The sequence below is a fragment of the Adiantum capillus-veneris genome, chromosome 26 (assembly GCF_014529385.1).
Source record: "Adiantum capillus-veneris isolate H3 chromosome 26, ASM1452938v2, whole genome shotgun sequence".
NCBI lineage: Eukaryota > Viridiplantae > Streptophyta > Polypodiopsida > Polypodiales > Pteridaceae > Adiantum > Adiantum capillus-veneris.
The window spans coordinates 122816911-122828518 of NC_140956.1; the positions used below are offsets into that span (position 1 = coordinate 122816911).

Genomic DNA, 11608 nt, shown 5'->3' on the forward strand with positions numbered 1-11608 from the left:
TCCTTGCTGGTCTCAAGGATAACAATGAGAAACTTATTTTTGCAGGTGAAGTCATTTCAAACAGTTCCATTGTGCATATTGTTCTTGATGCCTTGCCAGATTCTTACCAGACTTTTGCTAGTACTTGGAGACTTATGACCCAAGGAAATCTTAACGTTTTCAAGTTTGATGCATTATGCACATTGTTGTTGCAAGAGTCGCTTTCCAAAAAAACCAAGACTAGACAGCGTTCAGTTGAACGGGCCTTTATTGATGCTCAAAGAAAAGGTGGTAGCAGTAATGCAACCACTACTTGTGGTTCTTCTACGAGTGGAAAATCACATGTTCCTAATGCTTCTGCTGACAGCAATTTTTCTTGAAATTCTGGTGATAAGGGCAAAAAGAAGATGCGTTGCCATTATTGTAAAGCTATTCTTCACTTGATCAAGCAATGTCCTAAGGCTGTCAAATGTATTTTTGTTGGTTATAGTGCTGAAAGCAAAGGTTAGAGGTTGTATCATCCACGAACAAAGCGTATTCTGGTTTCATGGGATGTTGTGTTTTTGGAAAATTATGTTCAGCCCTTGATGTCATGTACTAGAGACAGTAATGTAAGCTCACAAGACATTTATGATGCTTTGTTGCCTCTTTACCAATGGCCAATCGTACTGGACTCTGACTCATTACAAATTTTACCCTCAGCTTCTCAGAGCTTGCGCATCTTTCAATCAAGAATGATTAAAATAATTACAAGGATTTCGGAAAAAGAATGAGAGTACATCAAAATTTTAGGCTTAAGGAAAAAGGGGTCGACTTGAAGGGCACCCGTTTGGCTTGACTGCTGAGAGAGAGAGAGAGAGAGAGAGAGAGAGAGATTCAGAAGCATTCACTTGATCATCTCAAAAGAATACCTACACCATTATAAAGACGTAATGTGATTGATGTGAATGTCCTCTCTAACACATTTGGAAACTACTTCACCTTCAACTTATAGGTGAAAGAACATACACCACATAAGAAATCCTACTACAAAAAGCGGTTTCTCCATTGATTGGCTAGAATGAGAAGAGACAATGTTGTCTACAACCAAGCCATATAAAGAAAGGGCCTCTACAAAGATGAGTATGCATATCATTCCCACAAATAGCTTGGGTTGTTGTGCATTTGCTCTTACAATGGCATCACCAACAATACAAGAAGCCATTTCTACAAATAGTTTGGGTTGTTGTGCACTTGCTCTTACACTAGCATCACCAACAATACAAGAAGCCATTATAGTAGAAAGACCAACTATTTACCACAAGCAAGGCCAGACAATAAGTGAGAATAACTGTCAAATAAGCGATAGGATGTACACTTGAAATTGATGCATGTACTTACTATCATAACTATTATCAAGCCGTAAATACCTAACACTGCACCAACTATAACTATTATCACAAAGGCCTTCATCACGAACTTTGTGTCCATTTCATATGGAGCGACCCATAGAAGAAGATGAGGGCTCATGTAGCTCCAAGAATACCGAGAAGGGTGCAAATATAGTGTCGTGATTGAACTTTATGGTAGACATGACTCGAGGAAGTGTATGCATGGACCTGTTCCTGCACATGGCACTAGTTAACCCCACAAGAGAGAGAGAGAGAGAGAGAGAGAGAGAGAGAGAGAGAGAGAGACCTGCAACAAGCTCTTCTCACAAAGGCAATTGCGTGCAAGCTTCAATAAAAACACGTAGTCGAACTGCATAAGCAATTTGAACTTTGGGCTTGCTCACTTCCATGCATGGCTGCAAGATGCCAGAAAAGGTTTGAGAGAGAAAAGAGAGCGAGAGATTGTGTGTCTTCTTTAGCAGCCTATCCCCCTCGTGTTGAGAATTTCACATGAATCACCTCCCATGTCATTGCTTTGAAGTTTGGAGAGAAGAAGAACCCGAGCGACCATTCGATGAAAAAGCAAGATGTGAAACATGGAGAGAAGCAATCATTCTTTTGAGTGGAGAAAATCGTATCATGTTGAAAAAACCTCATACCATCACCCCACTCTTAAAGTCATTATTGCTAGCACCTCACCACCTCAATCACCCCATGCACAACATATAATGGGTTTTTTCAAAGAACTGGAAAATAGAACTCCAACTCTATACAAGGCTTGGAGCATCACTCAAACAACAAGGTATTTAACGAGTTGGTGTTTCATGATTTCAGACCAAGGGATATTTGATGAGTGTGTGCAATGATTTCAAACACAATTCTAATTTTCTACCAATAGAAAATAGAAAACAAGGCAATGTTTTTTTTTTCTAATTTTAGCCAGAAAAATAGAAAGCAACTCTAAGCCTTTGCCCTGAGGCAGGCCAAAAACCAATGTGAGCGAACCTATGAGAGTAGTAAAAGTTACTTACATTTGATATCGCATGCTTTCAGCATTCTACCATGTCTTCTGTGCTAGGGAAGATCAAATCAATGAAATAAAAAGGAAAACACATTTTGGGTGCTGGGGCCGGCAGCCTTAATCCTTTACCTACAGTAGGAGAGCCATTGCTTCTCGTCTTTCTTTATCTGCAAGAAGGATGGCCGCCTCGTGAAGGTTAGTCTTTCCGTCTTCTGTTGAGGTGTGTGTGTGTGTGTGTGTGTGTGTGTGTGTGTGTGTGAGAGAGAGAGAGAGAGAGAGAGAGAGAGAGAGAGAGAGAGAGAGCGCTGTAGTTAAGCGAGTACTGCTTTCATGTAATAAGGTAGGGTAAGATCAATTACACAGAAACAAAAGGAAAAGAGACCTCGCTACAGGCCGTCTCCCTCTTTGTGGGGCATCCTCACATATATTGTAGCTTCCTTTAAGGAGCGACACCATGAGAGAAGGTGTTTAAGCAAGAAAATTCTATAGGAGAGCACAGATTGAAGTTTTTTGAAGGTGGAGAGTACCTAGAGGTGCCACAATCATCACTTAAATCAGGGTATATAAGGAGAGAGCCTCCATTATAGTGATCGCCTCCCATTGATGCCATTGACCGCCTTGGAGGAACCTTTGGAATGGGGATCTCTCCATGCAAGTATTTGGTCACCAATTCCATGGAGGGCCTCAGGGAAGGGTCATGGAGAGTGCACAATAGGCTGATGGTGAGCACGCTAGCGGCCTCCTCTTCCCACGTGTAGTATCGGCTTGCCCCAAATCTTAAATCTTCGTCAATGGCCTCCGCAAGCCTTCCCTCCTCTTGTAGGCTCCACACCCACTCCACTAAATCAACCAGATCCCCCTCTTCTCCTTCCATGCTCCCACACACTATCTCACACAACATCACACCGTAGCTATACACATCATCTTCCTCTGTTAGCACCCTTACCTCATTTGCTTCCCTCTTAGTCGGCTCGATCATTATAGCTTGGGGCATGCATCCCTTCATTTTATGGGCAGATATTTCCTTGCTTGGGGACCCCGGACTTCGGTTGCTAAGATCACCTTTGCTCACATGATCCAAGCTCTTGAAGGAGGCACCTTTGTTCCAAAGAAGGGGCATACATCCATTCAAACTATGTGTGATCCGACTCTGCCCTGGAGACACAACTTTTTGATTCGAACCGGACTTATTGCTTATACTACATTCCATTGAGCTCATGTGATTAACTCTATTGGAGAGCCCATAGTCCCCTAACTTGGCCCTAAAGGTAATGTCCAACAAGACATTGCTGAGCTTGACATTTTTGTGCACAATTGGCTTCTCAAAGCTTGAATGCAAGAAAGCTAGGGCTCCTGCAAGTTCTTTCACAATCTTGTATCGCCTAATCCATGGGAAAGTCGAGGCTTGTGAGAAGAGCCATTGGTCCAAGCTCCCGTTGGACATGTACTCATAAACAAGGAGGACCTCGTCCTTCTCGATGCACCATCCTCGAAGGGGGACAATGTTAGGATGGTGTACTTGAGCTAGCTTGTTGACATCCTTCTCTATTTTTCTCCTATCAGAGTCCATGTTAAAGGCTTGTTGAAGATACAACGATGAGAAGCGCTTGATTGCAACTTGAGATGAGTCTTGCAAGAATCCTCTGTAGTATATGCCACTATTTCCACTTCCTAGAATTTCCCTTTCATTGAAGAGCCTAGAAGCTTCTAGAATCTCAGAGATGGAGAGTTTTTTCGGTTTGTGGAGAGCCCTAGGCTTCTCTCGTGCCAATTTCATGAGCTTTACTGCAGTAGGCACCTCATCGCCTTTTTTCTTGTAAGGGATACATACAAAGTTAAAAACTGCCAAACCTATGATGAGAATAACCAAACAGAAGATGATAAAGGCACTTGGGGCCTTCCTGGATGGAGTTGGCAGCGAAGGGAGGAGGCGTGTGGCACAGGTTTCTTGTTTTGGAAAGCGCAAAAGCCCGGTGCTATCTGAAGAAAAGTGCCAAGAGAGGATAGAATGGCCCAAGTTACCAGTTGCGCCACCAGAAAAACCCACAAACATGTACTCTTTGAAGATGTTGGAGAGGTCGAGTGGGACTGCTAGGAGGGGCTCCACCGGCTTCTTGCTGCCCTCCTTTGCAAGGCGCACATCCACAAGATGCTTGGAGCTATCATAGCTTATCCATGCACGTGCCGTAGCTCCGTCGTGGAGAGAGATCCCCGCATCTGCAATGTCGGCAGTCTGATGCGAAATGATGCTACCATAGTTGATCCCAACATGATGATCATTAGGGTCTTGAAACTCTTCATTCTTGAATGTGTCGAATTCAACAGCAAAGGGCTTGTAGTCTTCATCACAGGCATCATTCATGAGGCCAAGCCATCCACCATTTCTACCGACTGTGAGCTCATCAGGGACGACAAGAAATGTAAGCCCGCTGTCACTAGCATTGGGTTTGACCGCTGATGTGTTCGCCTCCATCTCTGTAGCTTTATGCATGCGGAAGCTGAACGTTGTATGAAAGGATGCAGTTGTGTTTGAAACAGGATCCATCATTCGGAAGGGGAAGCTGTAGAGGGCACGCCCTGCCATCTTGGACGAAATGGATGGAGCTGGTTGGATATTGGTGCTGTTGATCTGAGGGCTTGATATTGCATGTGGGCTATCATGACTATTAGCACTGCGTGGGAAGCCAAGTTTGCTCTTTGAAATTGCAGGTATGTTGATAGTGCCGGAGTTTTTGTCGATTTCTGCGCTGCCCAAAAGCGTGATAGCATCGGCTTTCTCATCATCTCGGAAATCAGGATAGGCTAACCTTCTGGATATGGATGCTTGGATTGCGTTTTCAGATAGCATATTATCGCTATCAGTGCTAGCACCATCAGCAGCATATGCTACATTTACCAGCTCAGAGCGATGGAAAATAGTGCCACCAAAAGCTACTATACAAGCGACCATTATATGTAAGCACAGTGTGGGCAAGCTGGGAGGCAACATTTCTCCTTTTGCTATGCAGGCATGTAGCTATGGGAATCTCTTTATGCTCACACAACTTGATCTGTGATTGCAATGGTAAAGCTTGTTCAGATGAGATGCATATGTTTGTATTAAGAGGTTTAATGGATGTTGCGTGATGAGCTAGTAGAATATATGCCGACAAACAAACCGATGTGCGGCAGGATTGTGCATGTGTATTGGGCGTATGCTAATGAGCTGCCTCCATGAATAGGGAGGTGTTGCCCTATAAGGTGGAGGAAGCTATATCATGAATATGCTCTCTCTCTCTCTCTCTCTCTCTCTCTCTCTCTCTCTCTCTCTCTCTCTGCCCTTTGGTAGCTTTGGCACAGGGAAAGGCAAACAGAAAAGCAGAGCTTCTTTTGCTCTTTTAAGTGGACCTTTGGTAATTACCTGCAGCCTGGAGTGACATGGTCCTGCATGTCTCACCTCCACAGAACTGCGTTCCCAGCATTTCGTTGTCTCACAAAAAGGGAAAACACTGTTGATTTTGCTAGTGGGTATTTGAGGCAAAGATCTCCTCTCTTTAAAAGATTATAAGGTATGGTGCCATGTGTGCATATTTGGAAATATATTCCTTTATATAATTACTAGAGAGAGAGAGAGAGAGAGGTCAAAATCTAGGTTACATATATTATGGAGTGGTTCAGATTGAGTGGCACTAGAAAAAGTGAGATCTGAAGTGGCCCAATGGCATGTCTGCTTTTACAGCTCACGGCCATTAATCGTTGTCGGGCACCCCTTATGCAGTAATTAGCGATGGGCCGCAAAGCCCGGACAATGGAATGGCTACAAGAGCTCAGGTGTGCATGTCTAAGGGATACTTTATCAAACAACTATGCCACATGCCAATGCTCACAAATAAACGTGTTTTCTATCCAATCAAAATACCTGCTGCTATGGAAGATGGCAGGTTTAAGCTTTTCTCAATCGGTCTATAAAGGCAATAAATCAAAGTTTCTAGTTTACATAATATCTCTAAAGACTTTCTTAATGACAAAAAAAATCTCTTAAGAAAACAGAAAATAAAAAATGAGCTTTTGTATGGCATGCACAATGTGGCCAACTCATAGCTCAGTGCTTAGTTTGTAAAGACCCAAATTCCATTCTTAGGGACTAATTTTACAAAAACAAGCCTAAATAATGTCTTCTCCCCAAACAAGTGCATAGTAATACTAAATGCATCTCAAAAAAATGGCATAGTTTGAGGGTCGATACAATATCAGAGGGCCGTAACATGTGAGTCGATCATCTCGAATCTTGACCTGTACAAATATACTATATGACCGCCTTTTGTAAGCTTGATTAGGTCTCACCCACCCACACGGTAGGAAGGGGGGGTTAACAAGGCAAAAATCCAACAACACCTCATCGAGGTGTAGTAATTTGGGCGGGAGGGCTGCAAGGCTAGAAAAATACATTTTTCCTAACCGAACAAAATAAGGGGAAACTTGAAATTCTCCTGGTTTTCAGGTCAAAATTTGAAGCTTTTGCCGGTAATTACGCTAAAACTTGTGTAAATTTGCCAATTTTCTTAAAGGCGAGCTCAAAATCTAACTGGGATTTTATAATTTCAACCGGTTAAAATACACTAGACCCCGGGTTTTATTTCAGCCCCCCGGGTTTTTTCCAACACTGTGGAGGGGTAAGAGTTACCCCCTCCTCGTGTGGGGGTCCCCTAACACTACTTATCTGTTTTGGGTGTCCATCCGGTCTGTATGAAAGGAGTGCAAGGCAGCAATGTATTTGATTGGAAGGCTGAAGCCTACCAATCGTGAAAAAGGTTGCTATCGTTACACTTGCAAACACAGCGACGACAGGTTTGGCAGGAGTGGATGATTGGCTTTGCAAGCAAGCGGTTTTCAAGGAAAGAGAGGGAGAGCACGGCAGCCTGAAAAGGTTGCACATGGGATGATGGGAGGGACCAAAAAGAAGGCTCAACGTACGCCTTTTGCCTAGTACAACACTCGCGTTTGGACCCCTGCCTGCCTTCAAAAGGATTCCCTCTCTCTCTCACACAAAAGACACATCCACCTCTTGAATAACAGGTCTTGAGTTCAACTCTCGTCGGATAGATCTCTGAGGTCTCTTGGGATAGTTTCCTACGACGTTAAAATTCTCTTCTTCTTCCTCTCTCTCTCTCCCACATCTGGCTCTGATTGTGGAGGGTATTGGTTTTGAGCTTTTTTTTTCGTCCATGCCAACATATACACAAGAAGTTTTGGACAATTCTGACAATAATTCCCACATTGTGACTTACCTCAACATCATGAGCTTCTGTGAGGGAGGCACCACATACCTAGCTAGGTACGATTGGGGCCACCGGGGCCGGCAATCCCCTGCCCCCAATCGTACCTAGCTAGGTATGTGGTGTCTCTCAAGCAGAAGCTCATGATGTTATTCATTGTATGAAAAACAATGGAAAAGACTCCATTTTCCTACATCTTCTTGCGATAGACATGGACATCTTGGGTATGTGGTTTTGTTGCATTGGCCATGTTGTCCTTTTCTAGATGTTTCAACTCTCTCTCTCTCTCTCTCTCTCTCTCTCTCTCTTTTGATCGGGTCTGTTTCAGCCAAGCATTGAAAAGTATAGGGAATCCCTCAAGTCACAAATCATGATCATTGATGATGTTCTCAATTCACTATTTAGTGCAACCAAGCTATGAATATCAATTGGCTTCAAGCCGCACTAGAACGTACATTTAAAGGACAAGCCATGTCCTCTAACAGAGAGGATACAAGTAGGGAAAGGAGCCTCCTCATTTGACACATGGAAGACTTCACATTAACCTCCATGATTCCATCATGTGATTTTGAGCTAGCAAGCCTTTAATCCATCAAATCAAACCAAGCTAAACACAAAATCTTCAATCATAGAAACATGGAACGGGGAATGGAAATGGGAATGTCAAATGCTTCAAGGGTCATGGGAATGGGAATGGGGGACCCAGAATAGGGGAGAGGTAGATAGCATAAATGGAAGCTACATACATCTTCAAGCGTAGAAACATGGAACGCGAAATCGAAGCAAGGATGCGAGGGGCATCGCATAGAGGACATTGAAACAAGTTAATAAAAAATTATAATGGCTTGCTTGTTGTTTTACTTATAATGTGAAATACAAGAAGTAAAGAAAAAACAATGATATACTTAATTATTAAATCATCTTGAAAAATGATGTCATTTGTAAATCAAATAATCTCTCTCTCTCACACACAAAAAAAAAAAACAAGTTCATCTAAAATTACAATGGCTTGCTTTTTCTTTTACATAATATAAAATGTGAAATGCAACAAGTAAAAAAAAATAGTGGTATACTTAAATATTAAATCATCTTGAAAAATGCTATGTCAAAATACAAACTATTTGGAAATCAAATAATCTCTCTCTCTCTCTCTCTCATAAAAAAAAAACATTCACACGAGCCCTTATGAGAAACGAGAGAGCATTCACAATAAATGGAAATTTAGAAATTTTAAAGTCTATGCAAATTAACTCAATCGAACAAATTTGCAATGAAATGGTGTCTAATCTTGAATGACAACAAATCCAAAATATCTTCACAATGCGAAATGAAAGAATAAAAGAGATGACATTTCCATCATAATCTTAAAATTAGTCTTAAAATAAATCCCATGATGTTTCTTTTACAGAAAGAAGAAAAACATTTAACTTGCAGCACATTAATAATTTGTTTTCACAATTTCACATCCAAAGCTCATCATCATCATTTTGGACTTGACTGCCTCCACATAATCTTTCCTTCCATAGGCCAGGGCCACGTGTCCCTTGAAAAGCCCAAAAGAGATAAATATACTTACAAATCCCTCCAAAAATTCTTTGTTAGCCACTTTTCAATCTTGGAATATTGAAAGGCATTCTAAATCAAAGCTATGGTAGTGTATGGTGGAGTGTTTCCAATCTTTTTATGTCACGTGCGCACTTCACTTGCGCTATATGGACATGCTTCTGCTACAATCTAGCATGAGTCATTAGCTTAGGACCTAGCCCGGCACCTTTGTGAGCCCTAGCAAAACGTGCATGTCCAGGTCAATCATAGTTGCATACCCTCTCTTGCACAATACAGCATTTTCAGCATGTAGGTGTTTTGCCGCATGTGAACCACCCCTAAACTGGCATTTCTTAATTAATGAATTTCAACCTATTTCTTCCAACGTCGTGGGGTTGCATTTGGGCTTGTTCGACCCAACCTCATGCACCTATATATGCAGGCCTTGGGCGCTAGCACTTGGCAGAGGAGGAAGCAGGAGAAGAAGGCCAGAAGCCTTAGCGTTTGCAGGGCCAAATTAGCCATCGCCTTAGCCTCCTCTCCATTAGCATTTTCAACCCTTGATGACCAGCGTTTTCCAATTAGAACAACTAGCATTTTCATTTTGGAAGCACCAGCAAACTTCAGCCTAGCCTCGTCATGGTTGCTAATCCTTAGCCATCGACATTGCTAGTAGATTTCGACATTCAGCCTTAGCGTCATCGTCGTCGTTGTCATCGTCGACACAATACCCCAGCACATAGTACCCCTTGGGCATTGGCTCGGCATAAGGATCCATAGAACCCATCAGTACATCATCATCGACATAGACTCTATCTACCTCGTCGTCGACATCATCGTCGTTGACATAGACCCATCAATACCTCGCCATCGTCATTTCCGTTGACATAGAACCCCTTAGTACCTCAGTACCCTAGTACCTCCAATACCAGCAGAACCACAATACTAGCATCAGTACCCATCAGAACCCCAATACCAGCATCAGTACCCATCGACATCTCAGCATCTCAGCATTCAACATCATTGTATGAGCATTGTGCAAGAATAAAGAAAGTACTTTCTCTGGCAATAGAGCAAAGGGGACCCTTGAGGGTTTGGGACTCGACATCCGGTGTCGTCTCTTTTCTCTTGTCTCTTTCTCTTTCTTTCAGTTCAGTTCAGTTCTTTCAAGTGAAGTAAAGTGTCCCTTGTGTTTTTGCGGAGTGCTAGATCCGAGCTAAATCCATAAACACTTCTGGTGCATCTGACATTTTAGGAAGTTCCCCTCCCTTTTCCTAAGGGACTCTTGTAATCCCTTTTGTTCGCATTAATTCAAAATTACTACCTCTCGCTCCCCCCCCCCCCCCCCCCCCCCCCAAAAAAAAGAAACGAAAAACAATGGAAAGGCATTTCAAAACAGGGGCAAATTGTGTTCCTACTTTTAAACACAAAATGAAACAGCCATTTTGGAACGCATCCCGAGCACAATAATGGCCTAGCACGAGCATTCTCTTTTTCCATATCTTCAATATGACAATTAGCATTGTGTAAACTATCAATACAACAATATATATATTTTTAGGTTCAATTTTGTATCGAAAAGCTTGTTACAAGATGTTCGATGTGCTTTACAGTTCGCGATGGTGGAAAACCGGCTCTGTGCGCATTTGTGTTTTTCTTCTTGCACTATGTAGGTAGTGGATTTTTTTTTTTGAAGCCATTTAGGTCTCTCCAATCTCTGAAAATCAGATAGTTTTTCAAAACATCTTAAGTGCATAAATGAAGGGTGAGTTTAGGAAATGAAAAGACCGATGAAAATGGAAAGTCAAAAGGATTTTTGTGTCAATATAAATAGAGATGGTCGAGCGCACCTAGATACATTTGTGCTTTTATTTGCTTATTTTCTCTTTTTAGGGTTTCCTTGTCTTTAGAGTTTCCTTGCACTAAGTAGTGATTATATTTTCTTTGTCTTTAGAGTTTCCTTTCACTAAGTAGTGATTATATTTTCTTTGAATCCATTTAAGAATACAAACTTTATAATAATAAAAATCTACTACAAGAGATTAGTGTCTCCTCTACTGTATTTAAACGAATCTCTTTTCTTCTATTTAAAAAACAAAAATTCAAAAATCTACTACAAGAGACAAGTGTCTTGTTATCATATACATGTGGCGATGATGTGTGTGAACACACTTAGGACCTCTAGGATATTTTTTCTCTCACTAGGAGGTTTACCCCCCCGTGCATTGTATATATGTCCATCAATCTAGGGCTAACTTATCTTTCCATTGCACACTAAGTAATACTACTCTCTGTTGTGTACCTTGAGCTTCCTTCGTCTTCTCCAAGCTATGTGTGTTTCCCTACAATTCTATTTTCAACAATTAGTATCAGAGCAGGTTGTGTCCTCTCGAGCTTAGTTGTCAGCGTTGCCAATACACGCCGGCTCACTTTCTCCA

The 11608-nt window shown here is 41.9% G+C and overlaps 1 protein-coding gene and 1 pseudogene across 1 annotated transcript; both read right to left on the reverse strand.

The window, feature by feature from the left end:
• Positions 1-806: 806 nt before the first annotated feature.
• LOC147424118 (V-type proton ATPase 16 kDa proteolipid subunit-like) lies at positions 807-2564 on the reverse strand (annotated as a pseudogene).
• Positions 2565-2678: 114 nt separating this feature from the next.
• On the reverse strand, positions 2679-5810 carry LOC147424119 (putative L-type lectin-domain containing receptor kinase S.7). Its single transcript, XM_086501083.1, has one exon. It carries the CDS (start codon positions 5357-5359, stop codon positions 2810-2812), a length of 2550 nt encoding a protein of 849 aa, XP_086357209.1. The 5' UTR covers positions 5360-5810; the 3' UTR covers positions 2679-2809.
• Between the last annotated feature and the right edge of the window lie 5798 nt (positions 5811-11608).